A 22,368-nucleotide genomic window follows, 5' to 3' on the forward strand; every position below is an offset into this window, starting at 1 on the left:
AACCACCCGAGCCACTGCCTGTTCACCCCGCTATCATCCAGAAGGCGAGGTCAGTACAGGTGCATCAAAGCAGGGACCGAGAGACTGAAAAACAGCTTCTATCTCAAGGCCATCAGACTGTTAAACAGCCACCTCTAACATTGAGTGGCTGCTGCCATACATGTAAAAAATGTATCACTAGCCACTTTAAACAATGCCACTTAATGTTTACATACCCTACATTACACATCTCATATGTATATACTGTACTCTATACCATCTACTGCATCTTGCCTATGACGTTCTGTACCATCACTCATTCATATATCTGTATGTACATATTCTTCATCACTTTACACTTGTGTGTATAAGATAGCTGTTGTGAAAGTGTTAGGTTAGATTACTCGTTGGTTATTACTGCATTGTCGGAACTAGAAGCACAAGCATTTTGCTACACTTGCATTAACATCTGCTAACCATGTGTATGTGACAAATAAAATTGTATTTGATTCATAGCGTAGGTTTTAGAAGGTAAACGTGAAATGCATCACTAAAAGAGACATGCATCACTGTGTTTCAGTAGAAATAGATTGCATTTATATAGCGTTTCTTTACTAGGTTACAAGTCTGTACGGTTGTGGCCATGAGAGGACGAGAGATGCAGATAACACTCCGTGTCTCCATAGTAACAAGGCAATTGTGTGGTTCTCACCCTTCAGGAAGATCAGCTCCTTTGCCTTGCCCTTTCCCATTAGCTGGCTGGACATCAGAAGGGTCAGGGTCCGGCTGGGGGATTCAGAAGGAGGCTCTCTGGGGAGAGGCAGATCCAGAGTCCAGTACCCATTATTACAAGGTCCAACGTCTTTCTGGGCCTCTGAGAACAAGCCCCCCACTGTGACATCATCAGGGACGTCCCGTCTGAAAGGTACAGGGCAGTTTTTCAATCGTTTCTCAATCTATTCCTGACTGATTAGTGCTGTCCGGAATCCTTGGGACGTCCCTACCCTAAACCCTAACCTTGTCCTTAACATTTAAAAATGTTTAAACGTTAACTTCAAATGGGGTAAGGATGTCACAAGGATCCCAGATAGCAAGGACCATTCCTGATTGACACCCAAAGAGTGCACACACCTTCAACTAATCAAGGGCTTGGTGATTAGTTGAATCAGGTGTGTTAGTGCTGGACTAGATAATTGTGCACACCCTGGGGGTCCCAATGGATTGGGAGAGACATGTGCGAGTATGTATATGAAGAAGCATGGATAACCTATGATCTCACAATTGGAGCTATGTAGCTAATACAATCAAGTGAATGTTGTGTCTTGAGTGTTTGTGTTTGGTTGTCAGTGTATAGCAGTAACTCACATGGTTTTACACTTGTGACAGAAGAGTTTCAGGGACTGGTAGAGTCTCTGAGGCTGGTAAGACTTGAGCTGAGCCTGAACGTGGAACACCTGAGGGGGGCCTCTGCTCTTCACTTCAGCCAGACTCACCTGTTCCACAGTGTGGTCACACGTCCTCTCTACACCAACACACATACAACAAGTGTCAGAGTAGCTGGCAGATTGTAACGGGGTAATGTGATTCTCCATTAGCCCGTTACAATGTGATTCTCCATTAGCCGTTACGAGATAGGTACTGTTTGGCGTAGCAGAGAATTTTCCACCAACCTTAACTTGGCGATGCTATCTTAGTTCTCGATTCACTCTAACATGCATCTTCTAAAATGCCCATGTCCAGTCGCAGCTGGTTTGTTTGAATGTAGAAATTGCTCCATAATTAAAACAAATTAATGTTTTGCTCTATGAAGTAATCCAACAATGTGTACGCCACCATCTTTATTTCAAATCTTCTCTCACTGTGTTGGATCAAGTCATGGAGCAAAACAAATGATTTAATTTAATAACAGAGCATTTTCTAAATTCAAACGAACCACTTACAACTGGACACAGACATTTTTGGAGATATATATTTGGGCGAATCGAGAACGAAGATAATATCGTCAAAGTTAAGGTTGGCCGAAAATTCTCGGTGCTATGCCGAACAGTATCTAGCCTGTAACGGCTAATGGAGCAGCACATTAGCCCGTTACAATCAGCTAGCTAGTGTCAGACAGGACTGCAACAAATCAAAGACATAGACTTCTATCACATGTACATTAGTTGTGGAGTAGTCTGAAACCCAGTTTCCATTGTACTGGCTGAGGATGTGAATTACACCTAGACTGGGAAGTGATTTTGTACTGGCTGGGGGTGTGAATTACACCTAGACTGGGAAGTGATTTTGTACTGGCAGGGGGTGTGAATTACACCTAGACTGGGAAGTGATTTTGAACTGGCTGGGGATGTGAATTACACCTAGACTGGGAAGTGATTTTGTACTGGCAGGGGGTGTGAATTACACCTAGACTGGGAAGTGATTTTGTACTGGCTGGGGGTGTGAATTATGCCTAGACTGGGAAGTGATTTTGTACTGGCTGAGGATGTGAATTACACCTAGACTGGGAAGTGATTTTGTACTGGCTGAGGATGTGAATTACTCCTAGACTGGGAAGTGATTTTGTACTGGCTGAGGATGTGAATTACACCTAGACTGGGAAGTGATTTTGTACTGGCAGGGGGTGTGAATTACACCTAGACTGGGAAGTGATTTTGTACTGGCTGAGGATGTGAATTACACCTAGACTGGGAAGTGATTTTGTTTCTTGAGATGTGATTCAACCCTTTGTTTTTCTGCTCACATCCTAATATTTTACAATTATATATGCTTATATTTTGCCCACAAGTGTAACAAAATAGCTCCATACTTCTCATTTCATACCTGTAGCAATTTCATCTGGAGCAGTACCTAAAATGACAGCAGAAACTTATGTGGTGCCATACGTTTCCTCCAAACCACAGCCTTCCAAGCCATTATGACTTTAAGCAATATTAACAGGAAAACGAGGTATTGTACATATAAGCATCAAAGTGAAAAATGTCAACATACCAAAAGACTCTGGTGGTGTACTCCAGACTTCAAACATGGATGAGTCATTTATGTCAGACTCTGAGAATGTCTCCAAGATCCTGAAACAATGAGAAAATAAACTTAAAAGATTGGCAGTTCAAGCGAAAGTGTCCTATCATTTAGGCCTTATGAGGTGACAACACAAATTGGCAGACAGCCCCCTCTTACCTTTTGAGGTCCAGTATATCTGGGCTGTCTTCAGGCAGCACGCGTAACCCCCTGCCGTATGAGGTGCCCCCATGCAGGTGGAAACCCAGGTGTCCCGTCTGATCAGACTGGCCAGAGTCATTGCTTGGCAACCGACTAGCCCCAGGTACTGCGTGTAGGTTGTATATCCGAAGGTATGACCCGGGCTAGAAGGAGAAGGAGGGGTCAAAGACATGTTAGAATTATATGTATCACTCCAGCCCCTCTCAACTAATGAAGTATGTTGAATGCTTTGGTTCAAAATAGCACCTGCATATTGGAAATTGATGAGGTGAGTCACTGTTTCACGATCCTTGGATTTGAGTCATCCAATGTTATCATTTTTGCAATGCCGATTGTAATTTTTTTTTAATGTAGTTGCAGTCTTCGCATCAGAAGGAAATCAGCACCAGACATCATACTGCTCCCCATAGTGGTCATTGAATCATTTCACTGTTGCTGAATAATAAGTAGAAGGATGCATCAGTTTAATTTAACACTTTCAGCCAGAAGAGGGCGGTATGGTACCAAATCTAAACCTTTCCCGTGATACCGAGACAAATCAGGTTTAAGTATTTTTAACAAGTATATCTCATCAAGGGTACACAAATCAGCTAAACTGAATGTTTTTTTAACAGATGAGCGTTACGGTCACGATCAGCTTCAGGGTGACAGGAACCTGACTTCACCTCTCATGCTCTATCTGTGAGAGCACATGAGTACAGGGTAGAAGAGTAGTAGGGGAGCACCGTTTAGCTCTACTGCTCATCAGGGGCTTTGTTCAGCTTCCGGTCACAACATGGGATAGTATCGTGTACCTATCTAGTAACACTGGCCATGTTTAAAAGACGGCATTCATTTCCTTAACATGTTCTTGTTTCGTTTTTTTGTAAAGCGACTGCACAAAGCAGGCATACCAAAAGAACATTTATGGAATTGATACAATTCTTAGAAGTATCCTCCACAGGGTGAAAAAAGCTAACAGCAGAAGAAAATGGTCCAATTCATTCTTTATCCTCAACTGCAAAATGTACAGCCCAAAAACATTCCCTTATGTGCAGACAGAGGCAAGCAAGGTTTGCCTGATGTTCTCCCAAAACCTTCCTTTCTGGAGCAACACTCAGTTCTGAAGATTCCATCAGTCAGAGCTGACTGGAGCATAGGGGGTTGATAATGGTTCTGGGGGGGGGCACCAAAATTGTAGCACATTGAAGACATTTCACAGAAACATTGTCACAATATCCTAAGTATTAAAAAAAAAATGAAAAGATCAACAACATTGGGGTGTTCAATGTTTAGTCTTTGAGAGTTCTGTGAGTTGGCCACAGTTTTGTTTGTGTTTAAATGCCAAAGATAGAAACAGGTGTTAGAGCCGCAGAGTAAATGATTAATGCTCAGAGACTGGTGAGAGAACACAGGAGGACAGTGAGACTTTAGAGAAACGGGGGTGATGCTGCATGCTTCTGGTTCAAAGCCAGCCAAGCCAAGCACTGCTGCTAACCCCAAAGCTGTTCCTGCCTTGCTACAGCTATTAAATCTACCATCCTCTGCCCAAAGTAGCCAGGTGTGGTTATAATGAGAACACATACTGAGCCAAGCGATGGTGGCTCTCTTTCAGCCAGTGACAGCTCTGGTTCCTGATATATTTTGTTGACGCATTAGGGTGACGTTTTCTATCCGCTTAACAGTCATCGCCCAAAAATACATGTTCAAGTGCGTCTGTGTGACCAAACGTCATGAGCCCACCGACTAACAGTGTGTCATTCTCCGTGTGACGCAATGATGGCTCAGTAAAGGATTCTCCAAATTCAGAAGATTGCTTTCGCCTTTACAGTTTCTTAACGAGTCAGGCTCAATAAACCGGACCAAACTTTAGTCGCCTGGCAGAGAAAAAAAACCAAACAACTAATTTCACACCAGTCTTTTTATAATAGAAGGAAACTAGAACCAGAAGCTAGAAAGAGAGCCGACATTACTCAGTTACAGGATTCAGGGGTTGTGTGTGGGGAGTGGGGAGACTCACAGGAGAGGGGAAGGGGAGTAGCACAATAAGTGTGGCTCATTGAGATTAAGCACCTCGATTAAAGTAGAATGTTTGGGGCTCTTGGCAGCCATTTTGTTAACACTTTTCTGGAAGGTAAACAAAGTCAGACAAAGTGTTCCCTAAGATACAAGATTAAAACAAATGAGGAAACAGTGCATTGAAATTACTTTTTTTTAACAAGCGCTGCTATGGTAATGAAGGTGGTTTCAGACCACGCTCATGTGACAAGTAACCTTGTGTGAGACCTGAAGACTTGTGTAGACTCCCTGAACTAATGGCTAGGCTTTAGCTCAGCAGCCTAACACCGTCTTGTGGAACACAGGAGACCCGGGTTTGAATATACGTGCCTACACACATACGGAGTTCAGCCACTGGTTGTCTGAGGAGGTAAGTTATGGAAGCACAAGTGTGTTCAGACAGCACAGGTGCCTTGTCTCGCTCTTGTATTTCTCTCGCGCTTCATGAATAACAGATGATAAGATGTGTGGCTAGCCAAGAGGTCACAGTGGTACAGTATGGGGGATGGGCCTAACTATCCACAGAAGGAAAGTCATCTCTCTGGTCAACATGCACGGTCCATGAAGGCTAAAGTGGTGGGACATTTACATAGAGGCGGCAGTTTATTACCACTGTAGAGCAGGCCACATGTTCAAAGTTGTCCACGCACCCAGTCACGTAACTGACACGCTTTAATGCAATCTCAGAAACACAGGGTGAGGTAGAACACCGGTGTGAGAATGGGACTGAAATCCTCAACTTGAGACAACCTGAGTCAAGAAATTATACAACTACTAGGAGAGTTGCATTCTGGGAGCAGACCAATGGAACTAGGTCCAGTTTTGAGTTCTACTCTTCACATTGCAATTCTAATGAGGATGTCAATAAGCCTCAAACCCCTCATCCCAACAATGATTAAGGACCCTTCACAAAACAGCAATGATAGGAATCTGGAATCCAGGTGCTTCAATGACACCGCGACCTCTCTTTGTCCAGACACCAGGGTTCACTTACAAATGGGGCTATTTATACGAACACAGACCTATGCAAAGCAGCGCTCCCAATTTGCCATTTTTCCACCCTTAAAAGAACTCTAAAAACGGCATTGGGTTAAAAATGCCTTCTCACAGAAGGCGAGCATGGCAGATCATGTTTTCGCAGGCAAAGGGAGCGAGCGGAGTAATGAAGCAGAAGTGTGAACGTTATTCTTTCTCAGAATGCTCTCGCCATGCGCAATTGCTTTTTAAAGCATGAGGAGAAATGGCGTCTGACACTTCTGTACTTTAAGAGGAGACTTTCAACCACAGCGTTAATCTCATTTTCACCATCATACACTGTGTTCAACAAACAGGAAGCAAGGGCAAGGGGGTGTGGGGGAGGGGAAACTGCATCCAGTAAGTGCAGGGTCAGCTGTAAATAATCACCATAGGTTGTCCTCTATATGTGTACGTGTCTGTACGTACACGTGGAAGGTCACTAGCTATTAGGGGACTCTACTCTGCCTATTTTCTGACTAATAGCAAATGAACAAAACCAACACCTTTCCAGTTTCTATAGAATAAGCTGAATCCAAAAGTATCTATAAATTACACACCCCCCCCAAAATATATATATATATATAAAAAAAAGATATAATATATATATACACACACACAGTTGAAGTCGGAAGTTTACATGCACCTTAACACATTTAATCCTAGTAAAAGTTCCCTGTCTTTGGTCAGTTAGGATCACCACTTTATTTTAAGAATGTGAAATGTCAAAATAATAGAGAATTATTTCTTTCAGCTTTTATTTCTTTCATCACATTCCCAGTGGGTCAGAAGTTTACATACACTCAATTAGTATTTGGTAGCATTGCCTTTAAATTGTTTAGCTTGGGTCAAAAGTTTCAGGTAGCCTTCCACAAGATTCCCACAATAAGTTGAGTGAATTTTGGCCCATTCCTCCTAACAGAGCTAGTGTAACAGTCAGGTTTGTAGGCCTCCTTGCTCGCACACGCTTTTTCAGTTCGGCCCACAAAGTCAGGGCTTTGTGATGGCCACTCCGATACCTTGACTTTGTTGTCCTTAAGCCATCTTGCCACAACTTTGGAAGTATGCTTGGGGTCATTGTCCATTTGGAAGATCCATTTGTGACCAAGTTTTAACTTCCTGACTGATGTCTTGAGATGTTGCTTCAATAAATCCACATAATTTTCCTTCCTCATGAGGCCATCTATTTTGTGAAGTGCACCAGTCCCTCCTGCAGCAAAGCACCCCACAACATTTTTTTTATTTGATTTATTTTTATTTCACCTTTATTTAACCAGGTAGGCTAGTTGACAACAAGTTCTCATTTACAACTGCGACCTGGCCAAGATAAGGCAAAGCAGTGTGACACAAACACCAACATAGAGTTACACATGGAATAAACAAACATACTGTCAATAATACAGTAGAAAAAGTCTATATACAGTGCGTGCAAATGAGGTAAGATAAGGTAGGTAAGGCAATAAATAGGCCATGGCGGCAAAGTAATTACAATATAGCAATTAAACACTGGAGTGATAGATATGCAAAAGATGAATGTGCAAGTAGAGATACTGGGGTGCAAAGGAGCAAGATAAATAAATAAATACAGTATGGGGATGAGGTAGTTGGATGGGCTATTTATAGATGGGCAATTACAGGAGCAGTGATCTGTGAGCTGCTCTGACAGCTGGTGCTTAAAATTAGTGAGGGAGACATGAGTCTCCAGCTTCAGTGATATTTGCAGTTTGTTCCAGTCATTGGCAGCAGAGAAGTGGAAGGAAAGGCGGCCAAAGGAGGAATTGGCTTTGGGGATGACCAGTGAAATATACCTGCTGGAGTGCGTGCTACGGGTGGGTGGGTGCTGCAATAGTGACCATTTAGCTGAGATAAGGTGGGGCTTTACCTAGCAAAGACTTGTAGATGACCTGGAGCCAGTGGGTTTGGCGACGAGTATGAAGATCAGAGAATCACCGGCAGCAAGAGCGACATCATTGATGTATACAGAGAAGAGAGTCGGCTCGAGAATTGAACCCTGTGCCACCCCTATAGAGACTGCCAGAGGTCCGGACAACAGGCCCTCCGATTTGACACACTGAACTCGGTCTGAGAAGTAGTTGGTGAACCAGGTGAGGCAGTCATTTGAGAAACAAAGGCTGTTGCGTCTGCCGATAAGAATGTGGTGATTGACAGAGTCGAAAGCCTTGGCTAGGTCGATGAATACGGCTGCACAGTACTGTCTCTTATCGATGGTGGTTTTGATATCGTTTAGGACCTTGAGCATTGCTGATGTGCACCCATGACCAGCCTGAAACCAGATTGCATAGCGGAGAAGGTATGTTGGGATTCGAAATGGTCAGTAATTGTTTGTTAACTTGGCTTTCGAAAGGCAGGGTAGGATAGATATAAGTCTGTAGCAGTTTGGGTCTAGAGTGTCACCCCCTTTGAAGAGAGGGATGACCGCGGCAGCTTTCCAATCTTGGGGAATCTCAGACGATATGAAAGATGTTGAACAGGCTAGTAATAGGGGTTGCAACAATTTTTGGCAGATCATTTTAGAAAGAGAGGGTCCAGATTGTCTAGCCCAGCTGATTTGTAGGGTGGGGGGGGGTCCAGATTTTGCAGCTCTTTCAGAACATCAGCTATCTGGATTTGGGTGAAGGAGAAATGGGGGAGGCTTGGGCGAGTTGCTGTGGGGGGTGCAGGGCTGTTGACCGGGGTATGGGTAGCCAGGTGGAAAGCATGGCCTGCCGTAGAAAATGCTTATTGAGATTCTCAATTACAGTGGATTTATTAGTGGTGACAGTGTTTCCTAGCCTCAGTGAAGTGTGCAAATGGGAGGAGGTGCTCTTATTCTCCATGGACTTTAGTGTCCCAGAACTTTGAGTTTATGCTACAGGATGCAAAGATCTGTTTGAAAAAGCTAGCCTTAGCTTTCCTAACTGCCTGTGTATATTGGTTCCTAACTAACCTGAAACGTTACATATCACAGGGGCTATTCGATGCTAATGCAGTACGCCACAGGATGTTTTTGTGCTGGTCGGGCATTCAGGTCTGGAGTGAACCAAGGGCTATATCTGTTCCTGGTTCTATATTTTTTGAATGGGTCATGCTTATTTAAGATGGTGAGGAAGGCACTTTTAAAGAATAACCAGGCATCCTCTACTGATGGGATGAGGTCAATATCCTTCCAGGATACCCGGGCCAGGTCGATTAGAAAGGCCTGCTCGCTGAAGTGTTTTAGGGAGTGTTTGACACTGATAAGGGATGGTTGTTTGACCGCAGACCCATTACGGATGCAGGCAATGAGGCAGTGATCGCTGAGATCTTGGTTGAAGACAGCAGAGGTGTATTTGGAGGGCAAGTTGGTTAGGATGATATCTATGAGGGTGCCTGTGTTTACGGATTTGGGGTTGTACCTGGAAGGTTCATTGTGATGCTGCCACCCGTGCTTCACGGTTGGGATGGTGTTCTTCGGCTTGCAAGCCTCCCCCTTTTCCCTACAAACATAACGATGGTCATTATGGCCAAACAGTTCTATTTTTTTTCTCCATCAGACCAGAAGACATTTCTCCAAAAAGTATGATATTTGTCCCCATGTGCAGTTGCAAACCGTAGTCTGGCTTTTTTAATGGCGGGTTTGGAGCAGTGGCTTCCTTCTTGCTGAGCGGCCTTTCAGGTTATGTCGATATAGGACTTGTTTTACTGTGGATATAGATACTTTTGTACCTGTTTCCTCCAGCATCTTCACATAGTCCTTTGCTGTTGTTCCTGGATTGATTTGCACTTTTCGCACCAAAGTTAATCTCTAGGAGACAGAACGCGTCTCCTTCCTGAGCGGTATGACGGCTGCGTGGTCCCATGGTGTTATTACTTACGTATTATTGTTTGTACAGATGAACATGGTACCTTCAGGCATTTGGAAATTACTCCAAAGGATGAAACCAGACTTGTGAAGGTCTACAATTTTTTTTCTGAGGTCTTGGCTGATTTCTTTTGATTTTCTCATGATGTCAACCAAAGAAGCACTGAGTTTGAAGGTAGACCTTAAAATTAATTCACAGGTACACCTCCAATGGACTCAAATGATGTCAATTAGCCTTTCAGAAGCTTCGAAAGCCATGACATCATTTTCTGGAATTTCCCAAGCTGTTTAAAGGCACAGTCAACTTAATGTAAACTTCTGACACACTGGAATTGTGATACAGTGAATTATAAGTGAAATTATCTGTCTGTAAACAATTGTTGGAAAAATGACTTGTGTCATGCACAAAGTAGATGTCCTAACCGACTTGCCAAAACTATAGTTTGTTAGCAAGAAATGTGTGGAGTGGTTGAAAAACTAATTTTAATGACTCCAACCTAAGTGTATGTAAACTTCCGACTTCAACTGTATATCTCGGTTTGGATGTGGAGGAATTGTACCAAGACAGTTGCGGTTTCAGCAGAAAGGGAAATTGGGAGATGCAGAGCTGAGCATTAGTACAGTGTTTGGGTTAACATCTGTGTGAGAGTTTGTGCTGAAAAAGAGAGAAAGGGACATGAGATGACAAACATAGATTTTTTATTTTTACATTTTTTTCTTTAACTTGGCAAGTCAGTTAGGAACAAATTCTTATTTACAATGACGCCCTACTTCGGCCAAACCCGGACGACGCTGGGCCAATTGTGCGCAGCCCTATGGGATTCCCAATCACGGCCGGTTGTGATACATCCTCGATAAAGTTAAATGAAGGGAGATTCGGGAGAAAACTTAAGAAATGACAGAGGGATAGATGGAAAGGGACAAAGGGAATGTTAGAAAAGAGGAAACAGATGCAAAGGGATGGAACAAGTGCAGTAAGAGGGAGAGAAAAAGAGAGAGAAAGAGCAGAGAGTGTAACAGACCATGCTGGATAATACGGATAATGTCATTTTTGGGTCTGACACGTCATTTTCCCCTTCTGGTCTAAAGACGCAGAAAGATACAGCTGGATTTGCATGATCCCACAGTATCATGACTTTGTGGTCAATGTCATTGGACCCTTACCAGCAAATTAGTGAAGCTGGGGATCCAATCTGTCCTGCACTTCAGACAAAGCACAAAAGATCTGCCAGTCCCCTGCATGCATAACTCAATGTACTGTAAATGTTGAAAAGTGGTTGACACGTATATGAAACCAGATACCCCCGTGCATATGGTCTACAATGCATAAGAAGTAGAGTGATGACATATCAGTTGTGTGCTCTATGATGAATGCGTAGGGGTCAATAAGAGTGTGTGTTAACAGCGCCATTGAAAGCTACAGGTCCCATGTTGTCTCACTATGTAGTCATATATCTGTTTGAGTGTGTGGAGAACAGAATGTGGTATCCAGACCGCAACTGAAAGCACCCTGCTGTTTTAGCAGTGGCGAGTGTGTGTGTGTGTGTGTGTGTGTGTGTGTGTCAGAGACACCATGCTGTGAGGGTGACCACAGGGAAACCATGACGGAAGCGGATCGATTGGGCACTTTTCCTTCTCCTCCCCTCCCAATTCCCCCACTCTCTCTCATTTTCTGTTATCCTAATAACCTCCTTTCTTCTCTAACTAGCCGTCTTCTCAAAAGCCGGCTCTGCCAATTTCACACACTATTACTGACGATTCGCCAGAGGAGATTGATAAATGGGGAAATATTTCTATTCACACTCATCTGCCCTGAAAAAGCTTTATTTAGGAGGGTGAATTGATTGATAAGCATTAAATGACTCCTATCAAATAAATCCTCTTTCGTTTAAGAGGCTATGATATTAAATACTGTATTCCACCTAATCAGAGTAAGTCTGAAATAACTGGAGAATGTGTGAAGACAAAATCAATAGTCTTACAGTATAAAAAAATAAGTGTGGAGGATAACACTTTGTTTTGACCTTTTCTTCTCCCAGTTACAACCAAAAGACTGAAATTCAAAGTTGTGGAACTTTTTATTCATGTATCCACATAGGATTTGTTTGTGCATGTGTGTATCAAATGAACGTTTATTGGTTGCATACACAGTTTAGCAGATGTTTTAGCAGGTGCAGCTAAATTATTGTGTGTGTAGCATAGGTCATCTCTCTGCTGACACACGGTAATGTTTATCCATGATGAGGGACAGTTAGGCCAGTGGACAGCAGTGACGAGTGGTTCACCACAATACATAAGAGACACATAATCTCTGTTCTGTATCACAGAAGCAGGTAGCCTAGCAGTTAAGACCGTTGGTGCAGTAACCGAAAAGTCAGGGGGAAAAAAGTGTCAATGTGCCCTTGAGCAAGGCACTTAACCCTAATTGCTCCTGTAAGTCACCCTGGATAAGAGCTTCTGCTAAATGACCAAAAAATGTAAATCAAAATAATACATGCACAATAAGCACACAGTCAGAATAATGCAAAATATGATTTAGTGAAGTATTATTGTAACAGAAGAACTGTTAATTGAAAGTGCCATTTAACGACTCATACAATGGAACACCATAAGCACTAGGTGAAAACCACATCCGAGGAGAAAGAGCTGAACAGTGGTGAAGAACGGTCAGACGGACTGCAGTGAGGAAATACACAGTAATCATGATGGTGCAAAACAAAACGGAAAACAATTGAGCAGAGGAAAAAGATTGTGAAGGAATGCAGACAGAGCACATGACAGGAGTGAGCAAATCAACCAAAAAGGAGAACGAGAAAGACGGGAATTAAGAAAAGAAAGCTGACCTCCAGCTTGATCGGGAGACGGATGAGACCTGAGAGTGATGAAGAACGGATAGATACTGATGATAGTGACAGAGTTGAAATGAATGAAGAGAAAGAGGGTAAAGAGGAAAATGATGACAATCTCCAGACTGAGGAAGAGAGAGATGCGAGGGAGGGAGAAAGAGTGATCTGAGAGGCCAGCAGGCAAACCTAATGTTGAGGTAAGACATTATAACAGGGACTCCGACACCAAAATCTATGTAAACCATGTAAACCAACTCCATGATACAAATTCATGTTAGATGGGAGTTATCATTGACTTTTAAGCTTGTGATACTGTACATACTTGTACAAAAATGTAGGTCGACCTGTATTCTACGGAGTTTGGCAAAATGGGTAGTTTGCACAGTTTGGTAAAAGCAGAACATTGTTTTCCTTTGTGACAGAAAGGTTTTGTCTTATCATCCTTAATAAAATAGCACAATGTGAAACCGCTTCTTCTTAATCAAGAGAGCATTGACTGTAGCTACACATAACACAACATATTACTCAATGCATTGGTCTAGGCTAGGGGTTGTTGATGGAGATGACCCCGATGAGTCCTACAGATGACCCCGATGAGTCCTACAGATGACCCCGATGAGTCCTACAAACGAGAGGTTGAGTGGGTGTGGACAGGCCACCCTGGTGACAAGAGGAATCTTGTCAGAGTGGGTTAACAAATTATGCAATCACGCAACCATATGCTAATAGCGCCTATCTCCACTGATAAGGATGATCACTAAGGCAGAGGATCAAAGCTTTGCTGCTTCTGTCAAGCAGAAAGATGGAATTATACATTCAGGAAGGGTGGAGAAGGAGAGAGTAAGAAATGGAACGTGTGAGAAAGCGATGCATATTGTAGCATTTTAAATATTCATCGCTATTATTGTCAGCAGGGGAAATGAGGGGGAAGAAAGTAAAACAGATTTGCCTGAGGCGCTGCAAAAAGCAAAGAACTCAAGAGTTTGTGTTTTGAAGGAGAACACAGTGAACTATTAGAAGACGAGAGAGAGAGAGAGAGAAACTGCGTCGTTGAATTAGGGCACGACGCAGCAGAAACAGCCCGTGGCAAAACCTTCAGGTGTTGATGTAGTGACAGGGCACTAATGCTTTATTCTTTTTTTACCTTCCCTCCCGATCTCTGTGTAATCACACAGCCATGTAGCCTACCATCACGGACTGGTAGGCCTGTACTTCAAAGTCAAACCATTGGATTGACGATAGAGCACAAAGTACCTGATGTGGTTTTCCGTCCCACATTGCTAGGCAACAGTCTGTGACCTCTCACCTTAAATTGCCGGGCGACCTCTACATGGTTGTCGTAGACCAAGACGTTGGCTGTGAGGTTTGCCATGTCCTTGGACAACGTGAGACTTCCTTCAAGAGTGTTGGGCTCCACAAATACATCCAGCAGGGGGTGAGGGCACTTTGATCCATCCCAAACCTGGAGAAAGAAAAAGGTTGATCATTTTTAACTTACACAGAGGGAGAGAGAAAGAGTGAACAAGACGGAGAGCCAAAAACTGAAGAGGAAGACAACACAACTACAAAACAAGTCAACGACTCAAGTTGTCAACTGCCATACAAAAGGTCTACGTGCAAAAAATTCAAGAATGGAAAGAATGTGCTACAAAGTGAGAACAAATAAAAAGGAGGGCATTACAAGTTGGCCCCCCAGGCACTAGTAATCTTTACCGCAAATGTCACGTTGTCATCCCAACACAGGAGGGTCATGGGCCTCCAGTTCTGTGGTTTATCACTGCGTCATTACCCACAATAAGGATCTTATGTAAACATACATTACTATTATTAAACTGAGTGAAGTGGCATCCCAATGAGGACAAATTCCCTGAGGGTTGACACGGTTCCTACCTCATAATGAGTATGTTCTTTGGCATTAAGTGTCAACACTCACAACCGCATCATTGCACTAAGCCCATGTCTTTTTACGTCCTCATATATATTTCAAACTGTATAAGCAGGGAGATGAAGTGCTCGCAGATATAAGTAGAAAAGAAAACGTCTTCCCCGCCTTTGCCACAAACTGTTAAGAGGGATGCTTAAAGACATACACTAGCCTAAATCAGAAAACGTTTCTCATCATTATGATTTTGCTAAATGTCAAACCTTTTATTCACTGTACACCAAGGTAAGCCATCCGATGACCAAAATATCACGTTTTCCACTGGATTTCCAGAGTTTCCTAGCTACCTGATTCAATACAATCAAACATACTGACAGGTCCAGACAGTCGCTAAAGAAGTGGAAAAAGGTTCTTCGTGATTCTTACCTTCAACAGGGTGCAGCTGCTGTCCACAGGGGCTGTAGCCAGCAGTTGGCAGGTCAGGTCAAAGTAAGTCTTGGGCTGTACTGCCGACAGGGGTACACAGGGCTCGGCAGGAACCAGGGACTGGTTGGCCGCCCACGTGCGCAGGGCCTCCACGACCTGGCAGTCTTCCTCCCCAAATTTGAAGGACCCGCTGGAGGTACGAGGGACCACGGGACTGCCTACCATTCCATCAAAGGTGACCACGGAGAAACCATGGCTGGTCAAAAGGCTAATGGCTCCATTAAAAAGCTGGGTCTGAGAGAGAAAGAGATTTGAGCTTTTTGACTGGATAATCTCAAACATTTCAGCAAGGCTCACATTCTAAATATCAGTTCATTTCAAATTACAATAAGGTCAGAATCAATCTTGGGCAAGTCCACAGTAAGAGTGATGCTGAGACTAAGATTTTTCACTTTAAAATAATGTCAAACAAAAACCAATGATTGCAAAGTTAAACAAACCATCCAACTCTACGCGCAAGGATGACCTTTCATAATTTCCACAGAAAATTTTACAGATGCAAAGTTTGCCGTCATTCTGTTACCACCAACTGCACAAAACGTTATTCTGTTACAGAACGTGGCATCTACACTGCTCTTCAAGTAAATGTGTTTTTGTAAACTGTTTAGTTAAAGTAGTCCTTGTGGCCTCCCGAGTGGCGCAGGGGTCTAACATTCAGACCACACAATTTACACATACCCACACTGCTCGCTCGCGCACACCAACAAGCGTCTGCGTTGCCATGCTCTAAAATAGAATAGAAGTCAGTTCTATTTTTGACACTGAACGCCTTGCAAGTCCTGCCTCTCCCATCTCATTGGTTTATAGAAGCATATACCCACGTGCCATCTCCTCATTGGTTATACCCACGTGGGTGATTGAAAGATGTACTGAGGTCGGTCGGTCAGTTGTGGTGATACACCTTATTATAGAAGTTAGATGCCAATCGCCATATAAAGTCCAAAAAAGAAAAAGCCTGGAAGGAGGAGAGATGACTAGAAATGATTCGTTTGACCGTTTTATGTGTTGATTAATTGTTGGAGTATAGGACCTTGTGCATTTCAGGTAAAATAACAACTCAACGTTTATATCCCAGCACAAATTTGCTAGCAACAGCAATCTAGCTAAATAGGACAAATTAGCTAGCAACTGCAAGCTAGCTAGCTAAATTGCCGTGAATATTTAATGCTTTTCGACCTGTCCCCAAAATAATATAATTGGTTCAGAGTTTGTTTTGATATTTCAACCTGCGTGTCGTGATTGCGTTTGGTGTGGGGGGACAAAATCAATTTGCGCACGCGTCCAGTTTGGGCATGGTGTAAGGCACAGTGCAGTGCATGAGTCGTCACTACAGACCTGGGTTCGATCCCAGGCTGTGTAACAGCTGGCTGTGACCGAGAGACCCATGAGGCGGCGCACAATTGGCCCAGCGTCTTCCGGGTTAGGGGAGGGTTTGCCCGGACGGGATTTCCTGGTCCCATCGTGCTCTAGCGTCTCCTTTGTGGCGGGCCGGGCGCCTGCAAGCTGACTATGGTCGCCAGATGGGCTGGTGTTTCCTCCCGACACATTGGTGTGGCTGTCTTCCGGGTTAAGCAAGCAGTGCGGCTTGGCAGAGTCATGTTTCAGATGACGCATGGCTCTCAACCTTCACCTCTCCCGAGGCTGTAGGGGAGTTGCAGCGATGGGACAAGACTGTCACTACCAATTGGATATCACAAAAAGGGGGTAAACGTACAACAACAAAGTAGTCCTTATGGTTTGTTTAACTTTGCAATCATTGGTTCTTGTTTGTCATACATTTTAAAAAGTGAAAAATCTGATTCTCAGCATCACTCATTTACATTTTAGTCATTTAGCAGACGGTCTTATCCAGAGCAACTTACAGGAGCAATTAGGGTTAATTAAGTGCCTTGTTCAAGGGTACATTGACAAATTGTTCACCTAGTCAGCTCAGGGATTCGAACCAGCGACCTTCCGGTTGCTGGCCCAAAGCTCTTAACTGATAGGCTACCTGCTGATCACACATTTACCTTGACTCTGTGTAGGCGTATGACGTCTCCCATTTTGAAGATTTTAGGGTGTTCCTCGAGCTTGTCACAAAAGATGGTACAGCCCACTTTTTTATTTGATTGGTCTGTAATCTTCAGTGTAGAGCAGTAATCTATGGGGGATAGAAATCGGGACCACTGTCAGATCAGATTCCAGATATGGCCTGCTGAATACTGAGACGGGCCCTAGTATGCACATCTCATTGCAATGTGATTTGAGACAGCCCAAAATGGTTGCTTGCTTTAAACATACTTTGACTGCAGCTTTCAAAAGGCAATGTTCTCAACCTTCTTATGCTCCCAACAAAAGCCCATCTAATGCAGTGTTTCTCAACTCTGGTCCTTGAATACTCTCAACAGTACACATTTATTTTAGAGCCCAGACAAGCACACCTGATTAAGCAAGTCATCAAACCCTTGACTACTTGAATCAAGTGTGCTAATTTGAGTCTACAACAATGTGTACTTTTGGGGGTACTCGAGGATTAGAACGCTGAGAAACACTGCTCTATTGGAAGTGATTTGGCTCATTTAAATTAGTCTGTGGGTACAAGGGCCATTGAATGCTGCATTAGAGGTCCACCCACAAAGACAATTTGATTGTAGAGCTGGAATGCGGTTTACTGAAAAGCAGCACACAACAGTACACAATGTAAGAAATACACTCACCGGATGGTTTTATTAGGTACACACCCCAGTTCACAAAAATGGATCACTCCTACAGACAGTGAGTCACGTGGCCGTGACTTGCTATATAAAGCAGGCAGACAGGCATCGAGGCATTCAGTTACTGTTAGATTGAACGTTAGAATAGGTAAAACGAGTGACCTAAGCGACTGAGTGTGGTATGATCGTTAGTGCCAGTCAGCGGCAGTCCTGTAGGCAAAAACAGCTTGTTGATGAGAGGCCGAAGGAGAATGTCAAGAATCGTGCAAGCTAACAGGCGGCCCACAAACTGACAAATAACAGCAGTACAACAGAGGGGTGCAGAACGGCATCTCAGAACGCACAACTCATCAGTCCTTGTCATGGATGGGCTATTGCAGCAGACGACCACAGAGGGTTCCTATCCTATCAGCAAAAAACAAGAAGAAGCGGCTCCAGTGGGCACCCGATCACCAACACTGAACAATTGAGGAGTGTAAAAACATCACCTGGTCTGACGAATCACGGTTCCTCTTGTGTCATACTGATGGCAGAGTCAGGATTTGGCGTAAGCAGCATGAGTCCATCCTGCCTGGTGTCAACGGTACAGGCTGGTGGCGGTGGTGCATCGCCGTCCAATCTGCAGCAACTGCGTGATGCCATCGCGTCAGCATGGACCAATATCCATGTGGAACATGTCCGACTTGTAGAATCCATGCCCCAAACAATTCAGGCTGTTCTGAGGGGTCCAACCCTGTACTAGATGGGTGTACCTAATAAACTGTATATAATAACATTAGATTCCTAGGCTGAGGGGTGGTAAAGGGTCATCTGGCTAACATCGAACTCTGTGTTCTCTTCACTGTGTAGTCAAGTGGGTGGCGTCAACCAGGCTAGGTAAGGGGCTCATCCATCTGCCACCCCACCAGTGTCTCAACTGATGGATTCTCTTAATATCTCCCTTCTGCTGCCACTAGGATTCAGTAGCATGACAATACATGGTCAGTTAATGCTGTACTACTAACACTGCTGTTTTATTTATTTATTCATTCATTACTCAATCCAGTTTGGCTTAAGGGGGAACTCTTTGTATGAGGCTCACACAAACAAAAAGGACACCAAGGTACACTGTTTGCAGGGTCTGCGAGACGCACAAGAAAATGTGAATTGGAAAGCCATGGACATATTACTGTATTATATATTACTGAGCTCTTTCTTTCATTACGGTACTTCCCGAGACAAGAGGGGTTCAGAGATTACTACTAACCGACTGTCCCCTCAGGTCAAAAACAAGGCATAAATGGCTTGGCTCGTAAACGTTGTGCTTCTCGAAGCATTTGAAGTCTGTTGTGCTTGCCATGTAAACGCCTCAAGAAAATAAGCAGAGCAAAGCCCTGACCACACAAGAATAATAATTTTGTAAGGTACTTCCACATTAAAATGGTAAATGTTACAAGATGGATCACACACAGATTACAGCTTTGCAAAGCATTAACACATGCTTTGCTCAGGCCCCCTTTTACCATCTTAAGATCAGTTAACTATACTTAAGCTATAAGGCCCGAAGAAGTGCGGTATATGGCCAATATACCACGGGTAAGTGCTGTTCTTATGCACGACGCAACGCGGAGCCCTTAGCCATGGTATATTGACCATATACCACAAACCCCAGAGGTGCCTTATTGCTATTATAAACTGGTTACCAACGTAATTAGAGCAGTAAAAAGAAATGTGTCATACTTGTGGTACAGTGCCTTGAAAAAGTATTCATCCCCTTGGTGTTTTTCCTATTTTGTTTCATTACAACCTGTAATTTAAATAGATTTTTATTTGGATTTCATGTAATGGACATACACAAAATAGTCCAAATTGGTGAAGTGAACTGAAAAAAATTACTTGTTTCAAAAAATAAAAAATAAACAGAAAAGTGGTGCATGCATATGAATTCATCCCCTTTGCTATGAAGTCCCAAATAAGATCTGGTGCAAGCAGAAGTCACATAATTTGTTTAAAAAAAGTCAACCTGTGTCTAATCTAAGTGTCACATGTTCCGTCACATGATCTCAGTATATATACACCTATTCTGAAAGGCCCCAGAGAACTGCAACACCGCAAAGCAAGGGGCACCACCAAGCAATCGGCACTATGAAGATCAATGAGCTCTCCAAACAGGTCAGGGACAAAGTTGTGGAAAAGTACAGATGAGGGTTGGGTTCGAAAAAAAATATCAGAAACTTTGAACATCACACGGCGCACCATTAAATCCATTACTAAAAAATGGAATGAATATGGCACCACAACAAACCTGCCAAGAGAGGGCTGCCCACCAAAACTCACAGACCAGGCAAGAAGGGCATTAATCAGAGAGGCAACAAAGAAAACAAAGATAACCCTGAAGGAGCTGAAAAGCTCCACAGCAGAGATGGGAGTATCTGTCCATAGGACCACTTTAAGCCGTACACTCCACAGAGCTGGGCTTAACGGAAGTGTCCAGAAAAAAGCCATTGCTTAAAGAAAAAAAAAAGCGTGTTTGCCAAAAGGCATGTGGGAGACTCCCCAAACATATGGAAGAAGGTACTCGGGTCAGATTAGACTAAAATGTTGCTTTTTGGCCATCAAGGAAAATGCTATGTCTGGCACAAATCCAACACCTCTCATCACCTGGAGAACAGTGAAGCATGGTGGTGGCAGCATCATGCTGTGGGGATGTTTTTCATAGGCAGGGACTGGGAAACTGGTCAGCCTTGAATGAATGATGGATGGCGCTAAATACAAGGAAATTCTTGAGGGAAACCTGTTTCAGTCTTCCAGAGATTTGAGACTGGGACGGAGGTTCACCCTAAAGCAACACTCAAGTGGTTTAAGGGAAAACATTTAAATGTCTTGGAATGGCCTAGTCAAAGCCCAGACCTCAATCCAATTGAGAATCTGTGGTATGACTTAAAGATTGCTGTACACCAGCGGAACCCATCCAACTTGAAGGAGCTGGAGCAGTTTTTACTTTAATGGGCAAAACTCCCAGTGGCTAGATGTGCCAAGCTTATAGAGACATACCCCAAGAGACTTGCAGCTGTAATTGCTGCAAAAGGTGTCTCTACAAAGTATTGATTTTGGGGGGGGGGGGGTGAATAGTTATGCATGCTCAAGTTCTGTTTTTTTAATCTTCTTGTTTGTTTCACAATAAAACATATTTTACATCTTCAAAGTGGTAGGTCTGTTGTTTAAATCAAATGATACAAACCCCCCAAAAATCAATTTTAATTCCAGGTTGTAAGGGAATAAAATAGGAAAAATGCCATGGGGGGGTGAATACTTTCGCAAGCCACTGTATACCACGGCTGTCAGCCAGTCAGCATTCAGGGCTCGAACCACCCTGTTTATAATTGCTTTTTTTGTCATTTGCATCACAGGCACTTGCATTCAAAATGGATCTTTCATGCAGAGTTTTCCCTCCAGACACAATAAAGAACCAACTTCTCCATTCTGGGCCTCTGATTCAATTGGACGAGATGGCCCAGCACATTGTACAGTACATCAAAATCAAGTCAGATATCTACAGGGTTGGTTGAGTAGGATGAGGATTGATTTTTCACCACTTTGTCAGCTTGCATGACAAGATCTAATGCTCGATCAATGCTTAGGGTGTGTTAAGGCAGAGATTAACCGCACGAGGACTCAGTGACTGTGGTTTAATACAGGGTGCTGTAATTTACCTTGTAATTTTTCCAATGTGTTTGTATTGTACAATTTAAAAAAGTCATTGGTTTGGAATAGTAGCAATAAAGAGCAGACACTGTAAATGTTGAGTATCCGGTTGTTCTGTTTTGGAGATTATTGGACAACCATAATAAAACCATTGGTGATAAAAGAGTTGGAGAAGCTAGAGATGAAGAATATTAGATGGATATGAGACGGGGAGAGAAGGAGAAGAAAAGAGGAGAAGGAGAGGAGGAGAACAAGAAAGGAGTCAGAGAATAGGTGCAATGAGGACAGGATAGGACAGAGTATGTTCGTATAAAAGCAAAAGAGCGAGGTTCCCTTACCTCGGACCACCACTCTGCCACTCTCTTTCTGTGGGAACAAACCTCGCCACACTGCCTGACTCCCGGCAAGGGCAGACCAGTTAAAAAGGCAGTCGCAGCACTTACAAGTCAAAGGTCGCGAGTCGAAGGGCTAAGCAACACCGCAAGGACTCATATGTACCCTGTGATGTTGGGTGCTTAGTGAGAGGGTGCAGAGAGAGGTCCTCTTTTTCCCATTGCCAGCCTCCACCTCACCTCCCCTGCCCGCCAAACCCTACGCCTCTACAAATGCTTGTTTAATGAGATCACAGTACAGTAACCCCCACCCAACCTACCCTGGATGACACCACCTAGACACAAACCCCTTATT

General features: G+C 43.4%; 1 protein-coding gene across 4 annotated transcripts in view; it reads right to left on the reverse strand.

The window, feature by feature from the left end:
• Positions 1–22,368, reverse strand: part of pot1 (protection of telomeres 1 homolog) — a 46,675-nt gene that overhangs the window by 4,578 nt on the left and 19,729 nt on the right. For 3 of the 4 annotated variants that reach the window (XM_055922408.1, XM_055922406.1, XM_055922407.1), the window contains 8 exons: positions 17,314–17,444; positions 15,245–15,538; positions 14,243–14,398; positions 3,157–3,341; positions 2,968–3,047; positions 2,800–2,826; positions 1,345–1,501; positions 692–897 (listed from right to left, as the gene is read on the reverse strand). In XM_055922408.1, coding sequence (XP_055778383.1) covers positions 692–897; positions 1,345–1,501; positions 2,800–2,826; positions 2,968–3,047; positions 3,157–3,341; positions 14,243–14,398; positions 15,245–15,538; positions 17,314–17,444 — 1,236 coding nt within the window. The remainder of the gene's footprint in view (positions 1–691; positions 898–1,344; positions 1,502–2,799; positions 2,827–2,967; positions 3,048–3,156; positions 3,342–14,242; positions 14,399–15,244; positions 15,539–17,313; positions 17,445–22,368) is intronic. The other variant, XM_055922409.1, reaches the window with a different exon arrangement.

Source organism: Salvelinus fontinalis, chromosome 5 (genome assembly GCF_029448725.1).
Source record: "Salvelinus fontinalis isolate EN_2023a chromosome 5, ASM2944872v1, whole genome shotgun sequence".
NCBI classification, from domain to species: domain Eukaryota; kingdom Metazoa; phylum Chordata; class Actinopteri; order Salmoniformes; family Salmonidae; genus Salvelinus; species Salvelinus fontinalis.